We start from the raw sequence: 12500 nt of genomic DNA, 5'->3' as shown, positions 1-12500 counted from the left end.
CATTCATTCCTTCATCCCTGCATTCTTCACTGTCAATAAATCCCTTAAACCTCCCTAATGGTGTGTTTATTCCGACTAGTGAATGGTTGTATGCAACTACACGCAAGTGACGCATCCAGTGTTGACCTGGATGACTTACACTGTCATATGATCCTTTGTTCTTTTAGTGATGCCCTGACCCTGATAAACTGTTGTATTTTGTTTTATGGGATTGCATACACCTTTTCTTTATTTAAGGGTGGGTCTAATATGGTTTTGAGGGGAGTGTCTTATGGGTTCTGGTTATCTGTGCAGCCAATGACTTGCATCTCCTGCATGACCTTCTCACTGGGGGTGTGGTCTATACATGTTTGGTGCTTATCGTGCCCTGTATTGTCTGTCCTGATGAAGGTCTAATCGACCGAAACGTTGACCCAATGAAGAGCAACATTCCTGGCAAGTTTCTGACAGTGTGCGGGACCCTTCTTTGCTTTTCAAAGATAACCTTTTTAAAGGTATATTCAGTGATTTCACTTAATTCAAATATCACTTATTTTTTTGTTTTGTTGTGACAGTCCTCCCTACTATAGAGTGTGCTGGCCATATAAGGAGTTCCTCCCTGTCCCCAGTTAACCCCTGGGGGTCAAAAAACCTTAGGTTTCGTTTTTGACTCTCTATCCTGATTGGACGAAAGGCTGGGTCCCACAGCCAAAAACTAAACCTAAGGTTTTTTGAGTGAAATCACTGAATATACCTTTAAGTATGCTTTATTGCCCTATACGCACCTGTCACTAGCCTTCTGAGGTGTGCACCGGCCTTTTGCTAATAGTATTAGTTGACAAAATCAACACTGATTCTGATGCGGTTATGGTTTTAATAATGGTTGCATGCAACTACATGCAACTACACGCAACTGTTTGGTTGCGAGGAGTTGCGTGGCGGATCATTTGTGCGCGTTTGGGCCTTAGAGGTTAGATTTTAGGGGTTATGGTTGGAGTTACCGTAAGTATAATTCAGGGTTAGGGTTCAAAATGGCTAAACAAAATGGTGTATTAATGGTACTGTGTGTGTGTGTGTGTGTGTCTGTGTGTGACTGTGTACTGTGTGTGTGTGTGTGTGTGTGTGTGTGTGTGTGTGTGTGTGTGTGTGTGTGTGTGTGTGTGTGTGTGTGTGTGTGTGTGTGTGTGTGTGTGTGTGTGTACCGTATACCTGACTCTTGGAAGCAGCCACTTTAGCGAACATGGCCTGGGAGACTTTAGCTCTCTTCATCTCCTGCTGGATGTCCTCATAGACGGAGGCGGTGATGTTTAAAACACAGCCGTCTGTCCTCAGCGCCCTGTCCGCCATCACTGGAGATAGCCTCGCCTACAGAGACAGAGACAGAGACAGAGAGACAGAGAGACAGAGAGACAGAGACAGAGACAGAGACAGAGACAGAGACACAGACACAGACAGAGACAGAGACAGAGACAGAGACAGAGACAGAGACAGAGACAGAGACAGAGACAGAGACAGAGACAGAGACAGAGACACAGACAGAGACAGAGATACAGACAGAGACAGAGACAGAGACAGAGACAGAGACAGAGACAGAGACAGAGACAGAGACAGAGACAGAGACAGAGACAGAGACAGAGACAGACAGAGAAAATATATGCAAGAGGGAGAGATGGGAGGAAAGAAAGATAATTAAATCACAGGATAAGGGAGAAAGAGAGAGAACTAGAAAAAGTGCCCTTCTGGGCACAGGTCTCCACCAGGATAGGAATGTAGAACATTGCAGCTTGCCTTCATCTGGTGGTTGGATAAAAGGGCAACAAAAGTAAATGAACTTTGGAAGCCAATCTTAACCAATCAGGATGGAGTCTGAGAAATCTGAAAGACCGGTGATGCGTGATGTTTGGACAAAATCTGTAGGTGTACTGTGCAAAAACTTGTTTTGCACAAAGCGGCCTCCTGGTGGTGCTATAACAGGCCGTTCTGGAAAGTTTGGGGCAGAGGTTCATGTTGGCATCCAGGGAGTGTGTGTGCAAAATTTGGCATCGACCGGGTTAACGGTGGCCGAGATTAGCTGCTCACGGACACACACACACACACACACACACACACGGACGGACGGACGGAGTGCAAAACATACTCTCCCCCCATGCCTTCGGCCTGGTGGAGACAACAATGAGAGATAGAGAAAGATAGAGGTTGAGTGAGTGACAAAAAATGACGAGGTAGAGAGAGAGAGAGCTAGAAAGTAGTTTTACAAATACAATTTATAATGTAGGCATTTTAATCCAGAGCGATTTACGGTAAGCAAAAACAAAACATGGTAATACATCAAATACATAAAAATAGACTTCAAGAATCATGCGTAAGCTAAGAACAGTGGGGTATCTACTATCTATCTACATAATGAAACTATGCGTCGTATACACTATAGAGTGCTATGTCTACATGCTACTGTATCTAATTTACATAAGTTGAGCTTTTGCATACGCCTGTAAGGTCGTGCTACGGCAAGTGCTATGGGCTAAGATGTAGTCTGAAGAGGTGGGTTTTCAGACTACGGTGGGAGATTGAAGAAGTTGTGTCGCAAACGAATGATATTGACAATTTCGTCAACAAAAAAAAAAACTTGACTAAAATGTTAGGAAGGGACTATAGTGGACAAGAGATCCAGTATAAGTCATTTTACACTTGGTTGCATGGGGGTGCATACTTAGTTTAGACTAGTCATTGGTTAGACATGGGTTAAGGTTAGGTTTAGGTGCCCCGTGGGAGGTTAGGGTTAGGGTGAGGGTTTGAGATAGGTTGTAGTTGTAGGACTAATGACTAGTCTAAACTAAGTACTGCACCCGTTGCATGGTGAAAATAGCAGATCTACTAGGTCACAACGCGTCACGTTGTGACACATTGTGAGCCAAGGCCCGCCAAAATACATTTTAGCGAAAACTAGACAAACACTAAAACATTCCAGGTGACTAAAATGGGACTAAATCTAAATTAAAACCATTTAAGAGACTATAGGGCTGTATTTTGCGTGTCTCAAGTACCAGGTCGTATTACTTAACTTAAGACCGCATGGAGGCGTGGTCAATGCTCTTTGGCCACTCAGAATAGCCAAACGGCATTGATCACGCCTCCAGGTCTTAAGTTATAAGTAATAAGACCTGGTACTTAAGACACGCAAAATACAGCCCAATATTGACTACAACTAAAATCAAAATTTGCTGTCAAAATCAACACTTGGCTAAGAGGTGGCGCAAGATATGGCCCACTAGTGTGTGTGTGTGTGTGTGTGTGTGTGTGTGTGTGTGTGTGTGTGTGTGTGTGTGTTTCAAACCTGTGTGTGTCTTGGTGAGATGTTGCTGTTGTTGTTGATGATGTTGTTGTTGTTGTTGTTGTTGTTGTTGGGCGTGGCACCAGAGAGGCTCCTCTCTCTCTCCTCCATGTAGATGCGGTCTCGCTCGGCCTCGGGCAGCTGCAGGAACACGTGCATGGCCCTCAGGTTGACCAGCAGGGACTGGGAGGCGTGCTTGGGGTCCTCCTCCTTGCGTAGGATCTCCGACAGCAGGCCCTGGTGTACCAAAAAAAAGTATACTCAATTGTTTTACTTAAAACCCATTCTGACCTGAGATCAGATTATATAAATGTCTTCTACATCCTGACAGTTTTCATTCTGACCTGAGATCAGATTATATAAATGTCTTCTACAACCTGACAGTTTTCCATTCTGACCTGAGATCAGAATTCTAAAAATGTCTTCTACATCCTGACAGTTTCCCATTCTGACCTGAGATCAGATTCTAAAAATGTCTTCTACATCCTGACAGTTTTCTGAAAAAGCTATGTTTCTATGTCAGTCGTTCTTCGATTTTTCAAAAATAGCAGACCTACAAGCTCGTAGCGCGCCACTCGGTGAGCTTGTAGATCTGCTATTTTTCAATAGCTAAAGCATAGCATAATGCTAACACCAAAAGGGGTCCCCGCCCAAAATGGGTTAAGTAAAAGTATCAAGACTGTAATGTAGAACGACGCCGTCACAAGTAAAAGCCCGGAATTCAAAATGTACTTCCGGGATTTCAAAATGTACTTTTGTGATTAAAAGTACAAAAGTATTGACGTGAAGGTACTTAGTTACTTTCCATCTATTCAGCATTGATTGCTGCACCAATTAATACCTATCTCTGGTGTGGGATATTGTTTAAAAAAAAAAAATCACACACCGTGTGAAGTGAGGGGCGCTCTCATCATCGTACATCATCATGTGTCATCTCATAATAATAATGCCACAAAATTATGTCATATTTGGCGGAACATTTGACCTATACTTTCGCCTTTCATTGTCGCAAATATGAGACGTGTGTGGACAAGGTGATGTAATATACTATTACATTATTAAAATATCGATATAGAGGCCCGGACGGTTAGCTCAACCGCCTGGGCACCTAGGCTGCCAAGCCAGCCGGACGGTGTGCCGCGTGTTCGACTCCCGAGCCCGGCGGCCTTACTGTACCCTATCAATAAAGACAAAAAACGCCAAAACAATAGCTTAAAAAAATATATATATTGAGGCAAATATTGTGATATTTAATGTTGTGCATTTCTCGGTCCTGATGTGTATACAGAGTGGAAATGCAAATGCAGGAGTTTCTTCTCCTGTATCCACACACACACAGTGGCATTAGGGTGAAAGTTCCTCATAACTGTCATTAGATCTCGTCGCAAATCCAAGACGACAAGCCTCTGCAGGTCAGCGTTTTACACGTCGACAGCCGGGACAAACAGCTAGATTAGAAGTTAAGAGGCAGTCTCCGACGCACTGCTATTAAAGACGATTAACTCACGCCCTGTACACACCCCGTCATTACCGTGGGTGTGTCGCGTCTATGCATGCAGACGAGCCTTCAAACAACCTAGACTAAGAGGTTTTTATTTTTGGGTGCTTTCCTCTTTAGAAAAGGTTTCCAGATTCCACTCCACACACACACACCGGTGGGGGAAAAACAACAGCGAGCACGAGAAGATACAAAATAAATAAATTAATTAATTCAAATCAAAGAGACCATTTTTGTAATTCTTTACATCCAAGCGTCGCTCTTTTTGGATTGAGGTTTTCATAATAATAATGCATCGTCGTCAATTGATAAATGCTTTCTCCCCTGCTTTCAGCCATGCTGGTTGTGTTCTGTGTTGGCATTGTGCCCGGTCTGGGGCTGGCATTGGGAGCACCTCTGCGCTGGCAAACGACAGAACATGGGGGTGGATGATAAGTGGATCTACTGATTATGATGAAGATGATAATGACTGTAATAATAATAACAATGGGCTAAGCCCCCCATCTTCTTCTGAGCCTCTTTTTGTGTGGGGTTTTTTTTTGTGGCGCGTTGTAGCCTTGGCTGGCTGGCTGCGCGCTGCTAAGCGTGAACGGCGGTTTGCGGGGCGATTTATACTTTATACCAGTCGATCTATGTTATTATAAGCTTGGCTATTTTCGGTGTGTGACCAAATATAACGGGGCCCTTTTTAGACAGACGTTAGCGACTCAGCGAGGTGATAGTAGAGAGAGAGAGCGATTTAGATGAGAAATGACGGTTGATACTGATGGACAGTGAGAGATTAAAAAGAAAAAAAGATGGATGCACGGTGGTGTTTAAAAGACTCTGTGGGCTGCCACAGAGGAGAGGTTGGTGAACGATGGAGGGACAGCGAGACAGAGGGAGAGAGAGGTATAGGAAAGGGAGACAGCATCTCTCTAAGGAGGAATGATTAGTTGGCCCAGCAGCTGTTTCACTGCTGGCACTGGCCCCGTGCTGCAGAGAGCTGGGGTGCACACGCACGCACACATACACACACACACACACACACACACACACACACACACACACACACACACACACACACACACACACACACACACACACACACACACACACACACACACACACACACACACACACACACACACACACATGCATGCACGCACACAAGCATGCACAGATACACATGCACGCACGCACGCACGCAAGCACGCAGACACATACACAAACAAAAACCAACCAACATACACGCACGCACGCACGCACACGTGCACGCACATACTGTACACACACAGTTACACGTATGCACAGAGGGAGGGGGCACTGCGGCAAAAAAGGCCACACGAATGTGCCAACCCCCCCCCCCCCACACACACACACACACACACACACACACACACACACACTCATGAAGCAAACTGAAACTACCGGAAAACATTTCCAAAATGCAGGAAGTGGATGCCAAAAAGGTAGATTGCAATCACAGAGGCTTTGCAGGTAGATCACATGACACACCCCTAAAATATATTTAAAAAAAAAATACAAAAATACAAATACATTCAAAATTGCATCTGCCACTTGAATTAAAGATAGAGTGCCACAATTTTTGTATTTTGTACAGTACTTCATTAGACACCTTGGAGTTGTTTTTATGTGCAATGGTGTATTAACTTTGTATTTAGGGTTTCTTCCTGGAGGCTGAACCCATGATAGTCAAACGGGCCAATGAAGTAAACAGTAATATAGTGACACCACACTATTAGCCCCTCCCCTAACCCCTCCCCCTTTATCATATAACTACAGCTGTGGGTGCGGCTTCAGTTCAGGTGGATCACCACCCATCACCACCCACCAGGCAAACCAGGCATACTTAATGAACTGGTGGGCGTGTCCACATAAAAGCATAATTTTAACAAATACTGTACACTTTTTGGAAAAAGTTCTTCCCCCTTATATTGTAATAATACCTGATGATCATGTTTTAGCGTGGAAAAAAATGGTGGCACTCAATCTTTAAAATAGCAAAAAAAATATTCAGGATTTCAAATCAAATATAGCTAAAAGAAAATTGCCAATCTACAAGCTCAAACGTTTTGAGCTTGAAGATCGGCAAAAAAAATTCGCTACCTCAGTAATATGCAACGTGGCCCTTTGGAGTGAGCGTGGAAATAATAGTGGCCCTCTCCATCGTCAAAGTTGCCCACCACATTCTCTGACTAAGGGGCGATTCATACTCCAGCGCCGAAAAACAACGGTAAAAATAGGAGTATGAATCGGCCCTCGCTCTCCCTCCCTGCTCATCCTCCCGTACGTACAGTACGTACGTCCGTACTGTACCTGGGTCCTGTTGAACGCCACGCGGGCGAACACGGCCTGCGAGATGCCCGCCCTCTTCAGCTCCTCCCTCACGTTTGGGTAGATCTCCGTGGACACGTCGGACGCGCCTCCTCCTCCTCCTCCTCCTCCCGACCCGGTGGCTGAGGCGGCTGACATCTGGCTGTGGGATGAGGGCGGCCCAGCTCCGGAGCAGCCCGTGACGCCGGGACCATCCTGGGACATAACAGGGTATAGGACCAGATCCAAACGGTTCACTGGGACATAACAGGGTATAGGACCAGATCCAAACGGTTCACTGGGACATAACAGGGTATAGGACCAGATCCAAACGGTTCACTGGGACATAACAGGGTATAGGACCAGATCCAAACGGTTCACTGGGACATAACAGGGTATAGGACCAGATCCAAACGCTTCACTTGAGGGACCAGAAGTATATGACATGTGTGGGACGTGTGGGGGACGGGACAGGACAGGTTTAGCAACTTATTAAAGATGGAGTGCCACCATTTTTTTCCACCCTAAAACATGATCATCAGATTACATTTTATTACAATATAAGGCGTACAGTATTTGTTAAAATCATGCTTTTATGTGGACACGCCCACCAGTTCATTAAGTATGCCTGGTTTGCCTGGTGGGTGGTGATGGGTGGTGATCCACCTGAACTGAAGCCGCACCCACAGCTGTAGTTGTATGATAAAGGGGGAGGGGTTAGGGGAGGGGCTGATAGTGTGGTGTCACTATATTACTGTTTACTTCATTGGCCCGTTTGACTGTCAAGGGTTCAGCCTCCAGGAAGAAACCGTAAATACAAAGTTAATACACCATTGCACATAAAAACAACTCCAGGGTGTCTAATGAAGTACTGTCACCTCATAGACACATGAAAAACTGGAAAAATACAAAAATTGTGGCACTCTATATTGTGTTAGTGCCCATTGCTATAGAGTGTTTGTTCAGTAACAGCAGTCTCCATGTCTCGCCAGCTATTTATTAAAGAGAACATCTATTTTCTGTTTCATTTTCAGAAACTGTGAAACTGGGATACCAATTTTATCCAGTCAGGATAGAGAACGCTGTCAGAAATGAGAAATGAGCAGACAAAATTGGAACTGGAACACTATAAAAATTCAGCTCATAAATAGCTATCATGTCTGGCTGAAGTTTTGTCACCTACCTGTTTATGAAAACAGGGAGACCCCTATTACTGAACAAACACTCTATGCAATCACAATATAGTGATGTAACATTTTAACAAAGATATTTTAGTTTTAACCAAAAAAAAAATATCACTTACACTAATACCTTGATGTCATATTTGACCATAGGCCTAATATTGCTTATCATTTTGTTATTAAACCCCCTCTGATGTCTCATATTTTGTTTTATGGGTGGTATTGGCCGACTTGGTACTGTAGCCTAGTAGGAGATATTTCTATATGTTATTTTAACAGGCTTAAAACACATCTAGCAGGAAAAGAGAGAATGAGAGAGCTTTATAAAACAGAAAGCTGTAGGAGCCGTAATGTGTTTGCATTCTAATGTGCTATTATGATTGACGTAAGGTACGTCACTTTAATGGGCACTGCACAGGTAGTGGGCGTGTCACCGGGGCTGGGGCGCTGCCACTCTAGTTTCATGGCGTTTACCTGTCACTTGGGTGAGGGAAGTTGGACAGAGAGAGGAGGTGAGCGTGGGAGAAGACATTTCTGTTGACCGTATCAAACGCACCTTTTATCACCTTAACAACCACGTTTAGTTATAGCTAAAAAAGCCTGGGAACAGTTGTGACTGACGTGTGGTGACTGAATAAACGGTAAAACTTGGAAAACAACTGGAATTGGACCTGAATTCATTGCGTGCGCTTCATACAAGCGTCTCTTTACTCGCATGTTTAGCTCCTTGCGGCGGCCTTTAAACTGCCGCAACACCAACTATTAGGGCATTTGTGCCTGCCAGTTGTGGGACACCTGAAAAGTCTTGGAAACGAGGGACTGTGCCACGCAAAGGGGGACATCTGGTCACCTTACACTGGACCAGTGTTGATTTCGCCGACTAAAACTACGACGAAGAATGTCATGGCAACGCGTCGCGTCGCAGCGCAGCGGCTATATTCCGCATGCAACCAAGTGTAAAATCTGCTGCTAATACAACACCAAAAAAAAGATTGTCGACAATAAACAACTGTAGATTTAGTCGACAAAAATCGTATGACATTTAGTCGACTAAAACTAGAATAACACTAAAACATCTCAAATGACAAAAACGAAGAGACAGCAAGCTCGTTTTGTGACCTATACTCTTATTAGGTCGCGACCTAAAACTTTAGCAGTAGCGGTAGTTTATAGTTTATTTCGGTCTTAACCCATTCTGAACGGGAACCCCTTTTGGTGCCTTAACTAAGCATTATGTTATACTTTAACTATTGAAAAATATCAGATCTACAAGCTCGTAGCGCGCCACCGAGTGGCGCGCTACGAGCTTGTAGGTCTGATATTTTAGAAAAATCATGAAAATGCGGCACAAATCTTTGAATATATATTCTTTCAGAGCGAACTTTTTTTTTCCCGGCGTCAGGCCTAATAAGTATAACATAAACAAAGTTTATTCCAAAAGACTATGACTAAAACTAAAACTCTAAATTTCCCGGCCCAAATCAGACATTGCAGATGTGGTGCTCCCTGCTTTTAAAAGTAAAGTGGGCAAAGGCTCATTCATTTATATAGGAGCCACACAGTGGAATAGCCTGGAATCCAGTCTTAAACTGACCTCCAATTTGAGGACATTTAAACAGAAGACAAAAAAATGGCTACTGGAAAAGGTTCCCCTATAAGGGGTCATCTTAGAGGGATGGATAGGGACGTACTTGTTGAGTTGTGTATGTAATGTATATGTACTGTTATGTATTTGTGATGTATTTTAAAGTATTGTTCCGTTCAGTGTGAGAGGACCCCAGTGGAAATAAGTCTTTGGACTTTACTGTGTAATCCTTGGATCGCTGATTATAATGCTGTATTATGATTGCTTTTCTAAATAAATCAAATCAAATCAAATCAAATCAAAAATCAACACTGACCTGGACCAGCTGCTGTGGCGGCTGCGGCGGCGGCGGAGCCTGCTGCGGGGGAGGGGCGTGGTCAGCGACGGGTAGGCCCTTATTGGAGGAGAGGAACATGGCGGAGGAGGGGGGAGGCGGAGCCCGTCCCATCGGCGGGGGGTGGTTGAGGTACTGCGGCGGGACGACGGCGGGCGACGAGACGAGGGCCTGTCCGGCGGAGGCGAGCATGCGGCTGACGGCGTACTGCTGGTTGAGGAACTGCGCCATCACCAGCTGCTGGCTCACCAGCTGCGGACTCAGGGCCGGCGGCGGTGGCGGGCGGTGGAGACCGAGGGTGCCACCGCCGCGCCCGCATATGCTAGCGACGACTGCTGCTCCTCCTCCTCCTCCCCCCCCGCCGCCGTGGGAGAACAGCAGGGGCGGGGGGCTCTGCCTGTTGTCGGGGGGCAGCGGCTGAGGGCAGAGGGCGGTCATCGGCGAGGGCTGCTCGGGGAAGCTGCAGTCGACGTCTTTTGGGGTGTGGCGGCGAGACGTTTGAAGACGGGGTGAAAAGGGTGAAGGAGAGAAAGAAGACATTATGTTATACTTTAGCTATTGAAAAATATCAGATCTACAAGCTCATAGCGCGCCACCGAGTGGCGCGCTACGAGCTTGTAGGTCTGATATTTTTGAAAAATCATGAAAATGCGGCATAAATCTTTGAATATATATTCTTTCAGAGCGAACTTTTTTTTTCCCGGCGTCAGGCCTAATAACATAAACAAAGTTTATTCCAAAGACTATTCCAAAGACTATGAAGCTGAACATGAAACAGACCTGTTATTCAGACATTTTTCTAAGGAGGTTTCTATGTGTTTCTTTTTAGTATTTCAAAGTGCCTCATGGACACTGGTCTCACTTTCTTCCTGGACTATCCACACTTTTCCTGGGCTGTGTGTGCTCCAGTTCCTGTCGATTTGATCCAATGAAAGCCAATGAAACTGGTCAGATGACCAATGATATCCAATTAAATCAACAGGAACTGGAGCACACACAGCCCAGGAAAAGTGTGGATACATCCCATCTCTCCACAACTCAGAGGAGCAGTGCACCAAAGCATCATGTGAATTGTAGTCCAGGAAAGGAAGTGAGACCAGTGTCCATGACATCACGGACGCTTTGTGAAAAGGGTATCTTTGAAAGACAAAGAAGCACACTGTCAGACACTTGCCAAAAAAATAATTGCTCTTTATTAGGTTGACGTTTCGGTCGCTTAGACCAGTGGTCCCCAAATCAACATTTATAATAATTTGGCGACCCCCCCGAGGGGTCGCGACCCACGGGTTGAGAACCCCTGGTCTATGCGACCGAAACGTCGACCTAATAAAGAGCAGGGACCTCTTCTTTGTCTTTCAAAGATACCCTTTTTCATTATATGCTCTGTTGCCCTATACTACGCACCTGTTACCAGCCTTTTGAGGTGTGCATCGGCCTTTTGCTATCACAGACTGAAATACTAAAATATCTAAAAGCACATTATTACCAAGGTCAAAACATCCATTGTATTATGATGAAGTACCAGGAATTTGCCACACCTCCATGAATAGACCAATGCATGCTGTAGCTATTTGTTCTGTCTGAGTACAAATAGCAATCTATGCAGACTCTTTTCTCTGAAAATGCCATGACAAGGCGAATTGAAGACAGTGAACTCATCGCCCTTAGCTGTTTGATAAAAAGAAATGCAATAGCTGTATGAAATTTAAAAAAATCACACCCGTGTGAACTGAGTGTTGCAACTCCCCTCTCCCCCCCCCCCCCCTCCTCTCCTCTGTCCCTCTCCCCCCCCCCCCCCCCCCCTCCTCTCCTCTCTCTCTCTTTCTCATTAACAGGCAACAGTGCAGCACTAATACTATCTCTCTCTCTCCGTTTCTGGCACAACAGCGCCCCTACTGGTACTCATACTGGTGCTCATTAACGTCACATATAGGTGAACACCACATATGGTGAACACGGACATTGCCGTTCCTTGGAGTGGTTGCACCACTCAAAAATAACAACATTCAGTGTGCGCCCTCGAGATTTCCCAACTGAGCCCCGGCCCTGACCTTACCCCGTCGACCTCCACCTTTGACCACCAAGATATATCGCCTATTATTATGCCTCCGACCTACATTGTCGCAACTCTCCGCCTCGAGTGCGGTGAGAGACTCCTAAAAGTCCATTAGCGCCGACAGACGTCCCCTCCTCACCCTTGAATCCTTTGGTCTTCTTGAACTGCTTGTACCAACGGCCAAACTCCTGACACTTGGTGGCTGAGACGTTTGCATAGT

At 45.2% G+C, this 12500-nt stretch overlaps 2 protein-coding genes across 2 annotated transcripts in view; both read right to left on the bottom strand.

The window, feature by feature from the left end:
* The window catches only part of LOC310867021 (cytochrome c-like), a 453272-nt gene that overhangs the window by 132024 nt on the left and 308748 nt on the right, over positions 1-12500 (bottom strand). The gene's annotated exons all lie outside the window — the stretch shown is intronic.
* The window catches only part of satb1a (SATB homeobox 1a), a gene marked incomplete at its 3' end in the record, with an annotated part of 27748 nt that overhangs the window by 6874 nt on the left and 8374 nt on the right, over positions 1-12500 (bottom strand). Inside the window, exons 5-9 of the mRNA XM_083769381.1 lie at positions 12420-12500; positions 10207-10697; positions 7128-7340; positions 3314-3547; positions 1189-1344 (exon numbers count right to left, since the gene is read on the bottom strand). The exon at positions 12420-12500 is cut by the window's right edge and continues 31 nt beyond it. Of these exons, the coding sequence (XP_083625507.1) occupies positions 1189-1344; positions 3314-3547; positions 7128-7340; positions 10207-10697; positions 12420-12500 (1175 nt within the window). The remainder of the gene's footprint in view (positions 1-1188; positions 1345-3313; positions 3548-7127; positions 7341-10206; positions 10698-12419) is intronic.

The sequence above is a fragment of the Protomyctophum parallelum genome, assembly GCF_964188405.1.
Source record: "Protomyctophum parallelum genome assembly, chromosome: 1".
In the NCBI taxonomy this organism is placed as follows: domain Eukaryota; kingdom Metazoa; phylum Chordata; class Actinopteri; order Myctophiformes; family Myctophidae; genus Protomyctophum; species Protomyctophum parallelum.
Note: the sequence above shows the minus strand (reverse complement) of the source record. Positions and strands in the feature narration are given on the sequence as shown.